Raw genomic sequence first — 12141 nt, 5'->3', positions numbered from 1 at the left:
TCTCTCCTTCCCTCCATCCTTTCTTTCCCTCTTCTCTCTCCTACCCTTTCTTCCTCCTCACTCCCTCCCTTCTCCCTCCCTCTTCTCTCTCTCTCCCCTCTCCTCCTCCCTCTCCTGGACCCTCACTAATATTCAGTCTTCCAACCTGTGACCCTGTGAGCCCTGAGTGTCCCTCACTTGCGGGGGCACCCTCCTCGCTGACCCCATAGGCCTGTTCAGATGCCAGGAAAACCCTGGCACCCCATGTGGGGTGGGTGGGGCATCCTTCCAGGGTCCATCCTCCCAACAGGCTCTGTCTTCTTGCAGCATCTCAGGCTATGGCGCAGCCGGCGGGCGCGGGGGACGGAGCCCCATGATGCGGTCCCATGGTGTGTCGGTCCTGGGCATCTTCCACCTGGAGAAGGATGACACGCTGTACATCCTGGTGGGCCAGCAGGGCGAAGATGCATGCCCCAGCGTGAGTGCTTGCAGCTGTCTTCCAAACTCGGTCCGGAAAGGGCCACCCCAAGAAGCCACCTCCAGCAGGCACGGGGCTGCAGGGACACAAATACTCCTCCCTTCCCACTTCTCATGAAGACTGGGGTACATGAGAAAAGGGGATGGTGGCTTTGATGGTTTTCTCCCACAGGAGCCTGACCTGGGTTTCCTGGGTGACCCTTTCATGAGAATGGGGTCCTCGGAGGCAGCACAAGCTGAACCTCACTGCCATCTTGCCAGCTCTCAAGTCCTTGTGTTTTGCCCTTGAGACCTCCCAGGATGTATGTTCCATCAGCTTCTCCTTTTCATGCATCTAAAACTAAAAACAGTTTTTAAGCAACAACTCTAAGAGAAACCGCCCAGCTCGCTTCCCCCACCCTATGTTCAGACACCCCATTGGCAGATGCTAGCAGAGGGGACACTTCTCAAGTCGCAGGCACAGGCAGATGGGCTCGGGGCTCCTCTTGCTGCCTGCATTGAGCCTCCATCCCTGTGACCCTCTTTCCCTTCCCATTTAGGGTTCATTTCTAGGCTACCCAAACGGCTGTTCTCTGCAGCCCCAGGGATGGGGCAACCTGTCCAATGGTCCTCTGGACCTGGGGGATCAAGCTGTGAAGGACAGGAAGGAAAACTACCTTACACCCTTGGGGGATCTCGAAGGCCTGAGACACAACTGCAGCCATCCCAGCCTCAGCTCCCAGGTGCTTTCCTGTATGGGTAGAGGGAGAGTCTCCAGCTATGCCCTGGCTGTGAGCTTCACTCCTGGGCCCTAGTCCAAGTTTCCATGTAGCTCCTGCCCCAAAGCAACCTAGGAGGGTAGGGTGGGAGCCAGGGCTGCAGAGAGGACAGTTCAGTTCCACATAGGAAACTCATGGGGGTGAGACCCGAGCTGGGAGCAGAGCAGAGACCTCCACACCACACTATCCCTCACCTCAAGCCCCCTTTTGTGGGGGTAAAACAAAACAATAGGGAAGCTGGCAGGGGCCAACTTTTATTTAGTAACTATAATCAGGACTTTTCCAAGCTGATATAATATATTAAGTCATTAAATTACAGGCTGCTGTAATTTTCCCAGGAATTTATTGAGTGCTAATGTAATTCTTTCATCTAAGCAGAAAGATTGCATGGACTTCTGCAGGGGACTTTTACTTGATTGGATTGTAATCAGTTATGTCTTTTCACAGGACTGTGTCTTTTTTTTTTAATTCAATTGTAATCTACTTGTTCCTCTGGGTTGCTGCGCTTTATCATTTTATTAATCAACCTACTCGCTGCTCTTCAAACTCTGTGAATAAACTGGGGCGTTTGCTCCCTAAGCTGAGGATTCTCAGCCAGGACTGGAGGGCAGCCCCCTGTTGGTCAGGCCGGGCATAGCAGTGGGGATACCTAAAAGAAATCCAAATCTTGGGGTCACGGGGAAAGGAAAGAACCATCAAGAGTCAATGTCTCAACCTCCCTGCCTAGGTGTAGAGAAGGCACACTGGAGACTAAACTGAATAGCAGAATTGGCACCCTTCCTGGTTCAACTGCCCATGTGTAGAGATGCTTTTCCTGTGTGCCTGGCCATGCTTAAGCTGGAAGAGTGTCCAGCTGCTGGAAATCACAGAGACATACAGGACACACACATATAACCACCACCACTGCCATATGCACTGGTCTCACCGTCACCACCACCACCATCACCAACACCATTACCATCACCACCACCATCATTACACCACCACCACCATTACACCACCATTGCCAACACTACTATCATCATCACTATTACCTTCACGATCAGCATTACCACCAGCATCACCAATGCCATCACCATCACTATCAACATGACCATCACTACTGCCATTGCTATCATCACGATTACCACCATGACCACCACCATTACCAATACCATCACCACCACCGGTGCCATCAAAACTATCATGACCAGTACTATCACTACCACCATTACCAAGACCAATGCCAATACCATCAAAACCAACATTGTTAGCAACATCACCACCACCACCACCGTCGCCAACACTATCATCATCACTATTACTTTCACCATCAGCATCACCAATACCATCACCATCACTATCAACATGACCATCACTACCACCATTGCCATCATCATGATTACAACCATGACCACCACCATTATCAACCATCATCATCACCAATGCCATCACCACTATCATGACCATACTATTACCACCACCATTGACCACCACCATCATCACCACCAGTGCCATCAACACTATCATGACCATTCTATCACCACCACCATCACCAAGACCGACACCAATACCATCAAAACCAACATCACTAGCAATATCACCAATACCATCAGCATCACCAGCACCAATACCATCTTCACCATCACCTACTACTACCATCACCAATGCCATCACTACCATAGCCATAACCACCAGCACTGCCATATGCACTGGCCCCACCATCGCCACCACCACCATCACCAACACCATTACCATCACCAACACCATCATTACACCACCAATTGCCATCACTACTATCATCATCACTATTACCCTTACCATCGCCATTACCATTGACATTACCATGACCACCACCACCCCAACTCTGCTTCTTCAGTTTCTCCCAAGTCCTATCTCCAACACAGCCCAGAGTTTGCCCACAAGAGAGTGCTGACCACCTGGAACCCACCATCCTTTGCTGCAGGGAACATAGAAAATACCTCGTGACATTCCAGGTCCCTGCAGGAGCTAAACTACTGGTCTTGTGTTAGATCCCTATACATTCTATGCATACCAACACTTCAGAAGCACATCTTAGGGGAGCAGGCTTTTGCTGAAGACAGCATAGCCATCTTCCTCCTCACAGCAGGGAGATCAGGTCACAGGAACCCCCCACCCCAGGACTCTATGTGGGCTTCGGAAATGGGTGATGGTAACCGTCCTCAATTACAGGCAGCTCTTGGATCCCTAGCCCACATGGGGCACTAGCCTCAACACCATCGCCTTCATTCTCCTCTGCAAATGCGGGGCCAGGACCCATCCTGCACACAAACACCAAGTGCACTGTTTAGGGTTGCATGGGAATCCTGCAGGGATGGAGGGGGCCATTGTCCAGTAGTAAGCAAAGGTCTATAATGAAGAGATTAATTTACCCAAGACAAGCTAGTCTGGTCCCCATTAATTTCTTTCTTCCCAGGGTCCTTCATGGGTATCACTTTCTCAAACACTTTTCTGGATACTCACTGCCCTGGAGGGGAGTCAGGCCCCTTCTCTGACTTTATTCAAGGCCTCTGGCTTGAATCTGGCTTTGCCCTCCCCATATACACACACAGGGCCATTGTCAACTCCTCTTCAGAGTCCAGATCATACACACAGACCCTCCTGGACTGGTTCTGCCCTAACATGAGCCTTCCTGCGCCAGCAAGACTTCTTATGCTTTCCCCCAAAATACCCTTTTCCTCATCTTCTTCTAGACTGGGGCTGCCCTCTCATCCCTCAGGAAAACCCAGCTTTCTCTCACTCTCTGCTTTTAAAACTCCCTATCCTTCATGAATTAAACTGAATGCCCCTTCGTTCAGGCAACCCACCCTGATCAATACTCAACAGAAACTAGTTCTCTCTCTTCCAACTCCCATGTATTTCAGCCTCATTATCTATGTATATGTGTTCTATGTTTTACTCCCTCCACTCACCCATCAGCTATTTGAGAGGTCACCTGCCCTGCCCATATCATGAAACATAGAAGGCATCATGTCTCGCTGCAGGGAGCCCTAGACACAAGCCAGAGAATCTTTCTTTTGTCTCCACAGACGAACCGGTTGATTCAGAAAGTCTGCATTGGCGAGAACAACGTGATAGAGGAGGAGATGCGCGTGAACAGAAGCGTGCACGAGTGGGCAGGAGGGGGCGGTGGAGGGGGCGGAGCCACCTACGTTTTTAAGGTGAGGGTGGCCCCTTCCTGGGCATCTGGGCATCGTAGTCTCAGAACTCTCAGGAGCCTGACACCCCCATAGGGGAAAACTGAGGCCCAGGCGCATGTAGGAGGCCCTGACTGTCTCTGAGATAGCAGGCACACTGGCCCACTCAGTGGCCCTGTGTGACCCAAACTACACACACACACACACACACACACACACACACACACACACACACACACACCAGCCTCACATCATGACTAGAGCAGAAACCAAGACTTCCAGCTCCCCTACCCCAATTTGGAAGCAGGGCAAAGAGACCCTTAAGAATGGGGAGTGGGTCCGGAGAGATAGCACAGTGGCGTTTGCCTTGCAAGCAGCCGATCTAGGACCAAAGGTGGTTGGTTCAAATCCCGGTGTCCCATAGGGTCCCCCGTGCCTGCCAGGAGCTATTTCTGAGCAGACAGCCAGGAGTAACCCCTGAGCAATGCCGGGTGTGGCCCAAAAAAAAAAAAAAAAAGAATGGGGAGCAGGAAACCTGGCAGAAGCCTGCTTCTCACTGACAGCACACAGAGCTCTAAGGGCCTTCTGGAAGCTTCCGGAAAAGGGTTTTGTGAGCAGAAATCCTACCTCCTGGTGTCCATCAGCTTCACAGATGTGGAAATGTCCTAGTGTTTTTGTTCTGGAGCCTCTGATGGTCTAGCAGGGTGCAAGGGGACTGGGGGATGGGGTGGGAGAATGACAGTGATGAGTTAAGATGTTGGGAGCTCAAAAACCCAGGCCCTAATTGTCCCTTAAATGTCTCCTGCAGATGAAGGATGGTGCACCTGTGCCCCTGATCATTGCGGCCGGCGGTGGTGGCAGAGCTTATGGGGCCAAGAAACACACCTTCCACCCAGAGAGGCTAGAGAATGACTCCCTGGTCCTCGGGCTCAACGGCTACTCTGGAGCCGCAGGTAGAGTTGGCAGCCCCGGTTCCTTCCAGAATGTTCTTCAGGTCCACAGAATCCTTCTTGGGCACTAGTTGGAGTCCAGTCTATAGACTGGGGGCAAGTAGGGATCTCCAAACCCGGTGCAAGTGGCCCAGGGAGGCCACAGAGCATGCTGGGGGGCTGAGGGGTGAGCTAAATATATCCCTCCCTACCTCAGAGAAGTGGGAGTTCAGGTGGCCTCCCAGGTGCCTCCAGAAGCCACTTCTGCTGATAGTACCCTCTGGCATTTCCTTCCTGCCTTTCGGTCCCTATCAGCAGCCATACAGAAGTAAGGGACCCACAGTGAGGGGGTACACAGCCTTTGTGCCAACTCAAGAGAGACTAGTGGTTCCTTTCTCTGGTGACCAAGGCAAGCGATTAGAGGGTCATTAAGATGGAGACTCCCCATTGCTGGTCAAAGGATGTCAACAGAGAGGAGGTACCCTCTTGGACCCCAGATACACCAACTCCAGCATCCTTCTAAACCCCTTTGCTCTTGGATGAACTTCCAAAACTCTTAGATTTGTACAATCATGCCCAGGGCCACACACCCCGCTCCTGCCCCATGACCATATCCCACGACCATGCACTAACTATGGCCATACCCACAGTTAAATCCACATGGTCATGCCCACAGCCACACCCTACCTTTACAGTTTAGTCATGCACACACTAGACCTCCCTGCCAGGCATGTGTTTGTTTGTGTGTCTATATCTGTGTTGTGTGTGTGTGTGTGTGTGTGTGTCTGCCCTCGCATATGCTTGGGGGCAGGCCACACACCTGCCCACCAACAAGATGGATTGAGTCAGCTCTAGAATTTGTTGTTTGGTTTCTGGTTTATTTGGATCCCCCCCCCCCATACTGACACATTTTCTTCAAGGCTGTAAGAGGGGGATAGGAGAGGTCAGAAGCCACCTTGGTGAAGACCTAGGGGAGAGAGGGGCCAGTGCTGGACCCTCCTGCCCTGATTTCTCTAATTCTGTCACTTGCACAGTGCTGGAGCCCCTCTTCTGGCTTCACATGGACCTGGGGGACCTTTCCTTGAGCCTTTCCTCTTCCACATGCAGCCCTGACTGGCCTTCAGGCCCCCAGATTTACTCACCCCACCCTGCCTGCAGAAAACAGCTCCCTATAAACAGCCTGTCTGGCAGGCAGAGTCCAAGACTGTGGGCCCCAGGGCCACTGTGCAACTTGGCTCCTTCCCTTCTAGAGTATTCCATACCTGTTTCTTCTCTGCCTGCAGCTGCCCACCTTGCTGCCCTTCTGCTTCAGGAAACCTTCCAGACCTGCTGACCTTTAAGGCTTCTGCCCAGCCACTATTTGAAGAACAGAAAGGGTCTGTGGGATTGTCAAAGGAGCCACGTGTAGGGCAGGGGAGAGGCGAAAGGGAATTCCTGGGCTAGCAGGTGGGGTGTCCCATGCTTCCTGCATGGGAACAGCTCTCAGCCACCTCTGCCATCCTTCCATCATGGCAGGAAGCAAAGCTCCAGAGGCCTCCCACCCCTCAACCCCACCATTACACCATCAGCCTTCCCAGTTCTGACCTGGGTGCAACTACTTTGCATGTTGCCAAGTGTCACTCAGCCCAGAGAGGTCTGGGCCCAACAGAGTGGAAATTTGCTATCACCGCCACCAAGGTCTCTCCATCCCCATGTTCAAGTTTACAAAGCTTTCCACACACTCGCTGACTCTGCTGAGCCTAAGGAGTACCCCAAGCAGTGACTCTTACTGTCCCCAAGTCCTGGTGAGGTCATAGGTCAGGATTGAAAAGGTCACAGGTCACTTTCGAGTCCAGCCAATAAGCACTGCAAGACCCGGCCACCTCCCTGCCTGTGTTTCCCCATCCCTGCCAGGGTCCCAGAGTCTCAGCTACTTATGTACCATGGTATCCGGAGGCCAAAGGACAGCTCCTGACTTCCCTCTGAATTCTGTCCCCTCTCTCTTTGCAGGTGGCGGAGGTGGCTGGAGTGACAACACCTCCTTGGTGTGGTCCGGAAAGTCTCTTCTGGAGGGCGCGACCGGAGGCCACTCCTGCCCCCAGGCCATGAAGAAGTGGGGGTGGGAGACCAGAGGGGGGTTCGGAGGGGGCGGCGGGGGGTGTTCCTCCGGCGGAGGAGGCGGAGGATATATAGGTAAAGACGATTCTCATTCATGGTGTCCCCCTAACCTCCCACTCCTAGCCACCCCCTCTTCCTGCCCCATCTTCCCCAGCCCTCACCTGCCCTGAGTATTAACCCACTGGGCATTCTGCATGCCTCTCACCCAGCTTGGGGCAGGTCTGAGCCAACATCCTCCTCCAATTTTCCTTGTGAGCAAAGCATCATCATGGGAACACCTATGGTCCTTAGTCTACCAAAAACTCAAGACCGTTCTCTGAGCCTCCCCCCAAGGACATGCTGGCATGTCATCTGCGCTGGACTCTCCCTACCCGGTGCCCCCCCTTGGGTGCCCTGCTGTGCCTTCTTAGATAACCAGTCTACCCTTTCCCACTGTCCTAACCCAGTCCCCAGCTTCCAGAAGGGCACCCCGTACTGTCCGGGGCCAGGTACTGCTTCTGTGGAGCTTTCGACTGTATTGGGTCACTCTGTGCTGCAAACCTAAAAAGTCCTTCTGGAAGGAGGGGCCTGGGAGATGAGGCTTCCCTACCTCCCCCATGTGGGTTCCATGCATGTGGGTATGTGATGTTCTGTCTTCCCTTTGCTTGCTGCTGTGTGCATGATGCTTGTGAAACAGGGGACAGGTGGGGAAGCCCAAAGGGGGGGTGTCCAAGCTAACTCAGGCCCCCAATGAAAAGGAGGGATGGAACCTGAAGCAAAGCCCCTCCCCACTCCAATGCTGATCCAGGGGGCTCAGAACCACTCCCACAGCAGCCTGAAGAGCCTAGAACTTTCCACGAGTACACACTGTACTCGCTACATCTTAGCAGAGTGGGACAGACATGGTGGATGCAAGCCCTGGCCGGGGGAAAAGGGGACCCTGCCTCTGGGTTACTATACTGGGTCCCCCAAGGGCAGCTCCTGTGATCAAACTTCCCTTCCCTCCACATCCTGCCCCAGGGACCCTCACTGCACCCCTACCCTGCTCCTGCCCATCTCTGCCCCCAAACCCACCTCTGGTTTGTCTCTTCTCGGTTGACTGCAGGTGGCAATGCAGCGTCAGGCAATGACCCGGAGATGGATGGGGAGGACGGAGTGTCCTTCATCAGCCCACTGGGCACTCTCTATACCCCACCTTTGAAAGGTATCCCCTCTGCCATGACGGTCACAACCAGGTCGATTGTCAGGGGGCACAGATGGAGTGGGTAGTCAGGCTTCAGTGGGTCCCTCCCAGGTTGGGTTCAGTCAGAGCATTTCTTTGAAGCCAGGCAGAAACAGAGCCCCCATGCCATGACCCCTACTTCCCTCAGAGCTTCACCCACCCAAACGCCCACAAACACACCCCACCTACCCAAACACACATGCTTGATCTGGGTGAGCCTCACAGGTTCATCAGGAAGACTCCTAATGCCAGGGGACCCAGGTAGAGAGATCAGCTCCCAGGGGTCTCTGGACTCAGTTTCCCTCCTTGTCTCCAGTGATGGAGGGTCACGGGGAGGTGAGCATCAAGCATTACCTCAACTGTAGTCACTGCGAGGTGGACGATTGCTACATGGACCCCGAGAGTCACCATGTCATCTGTTTCTGTGACCACGGGACCACATTGGCTGAGGATGGGGTCTCCTGCATTGGTGAGACAGAAATGGAACTCCAGGAACTCCTTTGGGGGGCTGAAGGGAATTTCTGGCTGGGAGGTCCCTGAGAGGAGACACTGTGGTCACCGGTGCCCTTTGGGACCTGTTCTTCCAGTGTCCCCCACCCGGGAGCCCCACCTGCCTCTCTCTCTCATCCTCTCCGTTGTGACCTCTGCTCTCGTGGCTGCCCTGGTGCTCGCTTTCTCTGGCATCATGATTGGTGAGTGGGCAAAGTCCTGAGGCACCCCAAGAGCTTTGGGGCATGGGGGCCCAATGCCATTCCCTGGATTTGAGCTTGTGTTGTTATTATTGTTTTCGTTTGAGGGCCACACCCTTTGGTGCTCAAAAATTCCTCCTGGCTGTGCACTCAGGGATCACTTCTGGTAGGGTTCAGGGGACCATGTGGGGTACTGGGAATCGAACCCGGGTCAGCCACAGGCAAGGCCAGCACTTTACCTGCCCTCCTCACTGCACAGTCTCTCCAGCACCAGGAGCTCCCAAGCTTACACTACAGTTGCAGCCCAGATGGAGGTCTTATAGGTGAACAGCAGAATTGCAGAATATCTGTTTGAAAACCAACTCATCCTTGGTAAATGTTTGCTTTGTATGCATCATTTTCTACACTGAAGTATAAAATGTCTCTGGAAAAATTTCTCAGTCCAAAAAAAGAGAGTTATCACCATGGGTAAAGCAGCAGAGGGACCTCTAGAGGAACCAGCTGTTTCCCTCAGACTCAAGGTACCGTCATGGCTGCAGAGGGTGGTGGGACCTTCTCCAGTTGGGGGACAATCCCCTGCTAAGGTATAGCCCATATTTTCCTTCTGGTCCTTCTGCACCCTGTGGGTCCTACTCCATCCTAGCAGAGCTCTAGGGACTTCATGTGTTGCCAGAATTGAACCCAGGTAGGTTGCTTATAAAGCAAGTGTCTGACCCACTGCCCCATCTCTCCAGCCCCTCTCTGGCTTCTCTAGAATGTTCTTAAAAGCCCTCGTCCCTTGTGAGCTCCCTACCCCAGCCCAAGCATCAAGGGGTGCAGCTCTGAGACTCCTGAGCACCACCAGGCATGGCTGTGGAGGTTCCCAGCCGTGATGGAATGACTCAATAATTCCCAAAACACACAGTCCAAATAGCAATGCAGCCTTTGAAACAGTGGCATTGACCCACTGGCCCAGGGAGCTGAGAATCACCAGGGAGAACCCCCAGGCCCCCTGAGCACTGCTTTGAGACGCCTGAAATAAGTGTATACTTGTAACAAGGTCATCATTTTGTCAGTATTGTCATTTGTCAGATCAAATCCATGACCACACCTATGCACAGGGGAACACATGGAGTGCTCAGGGAACAGACAACCAGGGAAGCTTCCCAGAAGAAGTGGCCCCTGCTGGGCTTCTGAAGCTTGCAATGTAGCTGCCCATCTGTCCACAGTGTACCGCCGGAAGCACCAGGAGCTACAAGCCATGCAGCTGGAGTTGCAGAGCCCCGAGTACAAGCTGAGCAAGCTCCGCACCTCCACCATCATGACCGACTACAACCCCAACTACTGCTTCGCCGGCAAGACCTCTTCCATCAGCGACCTCAAGGAGGTGCCCCGGAAGCACATCACCCTCATCCGGTCAGTGCTACGGACACTCTGGGGAGGGGTGTAAGGAGGGCTCCAGAGGGCTGGATGTCACCCCAAGCACCACTGATTCCTCTGACAAGAGCCCCACAAAACCTCCTTCATAAGGATCATAAGGAGCATGTTGTGGTCTTTGGGGGGCATTTGGTGGGCACATGGAAGTCCCTTTTAGCACCTCCTTTTTCGTGAGGGTTATGCCATGACAGAGATCAGACAGGAAGGATCAGAACTTTCTTCACAACCATCACAAACCCTTTCCCCATCTCCTGGCCCTGCCTCCCAGATGCACCCAAATGCTCCTTTCCATATGTTCCTCAGCTGAGCACCCCCATGGGTATCTGCCAAAGTGAGATCAATGCCAGAGACAAGGAGGAACTGTGACCCCAACTGGCCAGGTTCTATGGCCAATGTCATAGCAGACAGGGAGCTCCCATCACCAATCCTGCCTGGGAACTTTCAAGATATTCTAGTCTGCAGAAACTAAAGCGTGATTGGCTGGCAGGATAAGGTCTGGCCCCAAAAGTTTCACTGTATTTGTGGGGACATGAACCTTACCTGGGTCTCTCTCCTGATTGTTCCCCATGTCTTCTTCTTCTCACAGAGGTCTGGGCCATGGTGCCTTTGGAGAAGTGTACGAAGGGCAGGTGTTGGGTACACCCGCCGATCCCAGCCCCCTGCAAGTGGCTGTAAAGGTAAGAGGCGGTAGTGCCTGTGGTCTGGGCAGTTCTGGGCTGGCTTGACCCCAGATGGGATGATCACATCGCCACCTCCTCACCCCCTATGCTCAGACGCTGCCGGAGGTGTGTTCTGAACAGGATGAACTGGATTTCCTCATGGAGGCTCTGATCATCAGGTAAAGATATGGAGACAACACCCCTGCCTGGGATGGGAAACATTTCTATAGAAAGCTGTCTCCAAGGGAAATGGTGTGGATCCCCCCAGATTTCACCAGAGGTGAACAGCCCTAGTGGGTGCTTAGAAAAATAAAAAAATAACAAGGGCCAAAGGGATAGCACAGCAAGGAGGGCATTTGCCTAGCACATGACTGACGCAAGTTCGATTCCCAGCATTCCATATGGTTCCCAAAATGTGCTAGGAGTGATGTCTGAGCTCAGAGCAGGAGTAATGCCTGAGCACCACTGGGCCTGCCCCCCCTCAAATAAAACCATAACAATAAATAATAAAAATAATCTACCCAGTTGACAATCTAACTATTCCACTCTGGTCATGGTCTTCAAGCTACCCCCAAGGGGGTGCAGGGAAAGTCCTCTCTCCCAGCTTCCAGCACACTAAGGAGAAGCTAGAACTAGCCTTCAGGGACTCTTCTGACAAGGCCCTCATGGATAATGGGTGCAAGGTGATAGAGCAGTACCCCTATCTCACACACACACACACACACACACACACACACACACACACACACACACCTGCTGCATCTCCCTCTGGGGTCCA

The 12141-nt window shown here is 53.0% G+C and overlaps 1 protein-coding gene across 1 annotated transcript in view; it reads left to right on the top strand.

Annotated features, from left to right (window-relative positions):
- The window catches only part of ALK (ALK receptor tyrosine kinase), a 713821-nt gene that overhangs the window by 672375 nt on the left and 29305 nt on the right, over positions 1 to 12141 (top strand). Inside the window, exons 13-22 of the mRNA XM_049784231.1 lie at positions 307 to 457; positions 4265 to 4396; positions 5181 to 5325; positions 7291 to 7473; positions 8483 to 8581; positions 8916 to 9068; positions 9187 to 9291; positions 10497 to 10683; positions 11291 to 11381; positions 11478 to 11542. Coding sequence (XP_049640188.1) covers positions 307 to 457; positions 4265 to 4396; positions 5181 to 5325; positions 7291 to 7473; positions 8483 to 8581; positions 8916 to 9068; positions 9187 to 9291; positions 10497 to 10683; positions 11291 to 11381; positions 11478 to 11542 — 1311 coding nt within the window. The remainder of the gene's footprint in view (positions 1 to 306; positions 458 to 4264; positions 4397 to 5180; positions 5326 to 7290; positions 7474 to 8482; positions 8582 to 8915; positions 9069 to 9186; positions 9292 to 10496; positions 10684 to 11290; positions 11382 to 11477; positions 11543 to 12141) is intronic.

The sequence above is a fragment of the Suncus etruscus genome, chromosome 12, assembly GCF_024139225.1.
Source record: "Suncus etruscus isolate mSunEtr1 chromosome 12, mSunEtr1.pri.cur, whole genome shotgun sequence".
NCBI classification, from domain to species: Eukaryota; Metazoa; Chordata; class Mammalia; order Eulipotyphla; family Soricidae; genus Suncus; species Suncus etruscus.
This window is presented reverse-complemented; position numbering and strand designations above follow the sequence as displayed.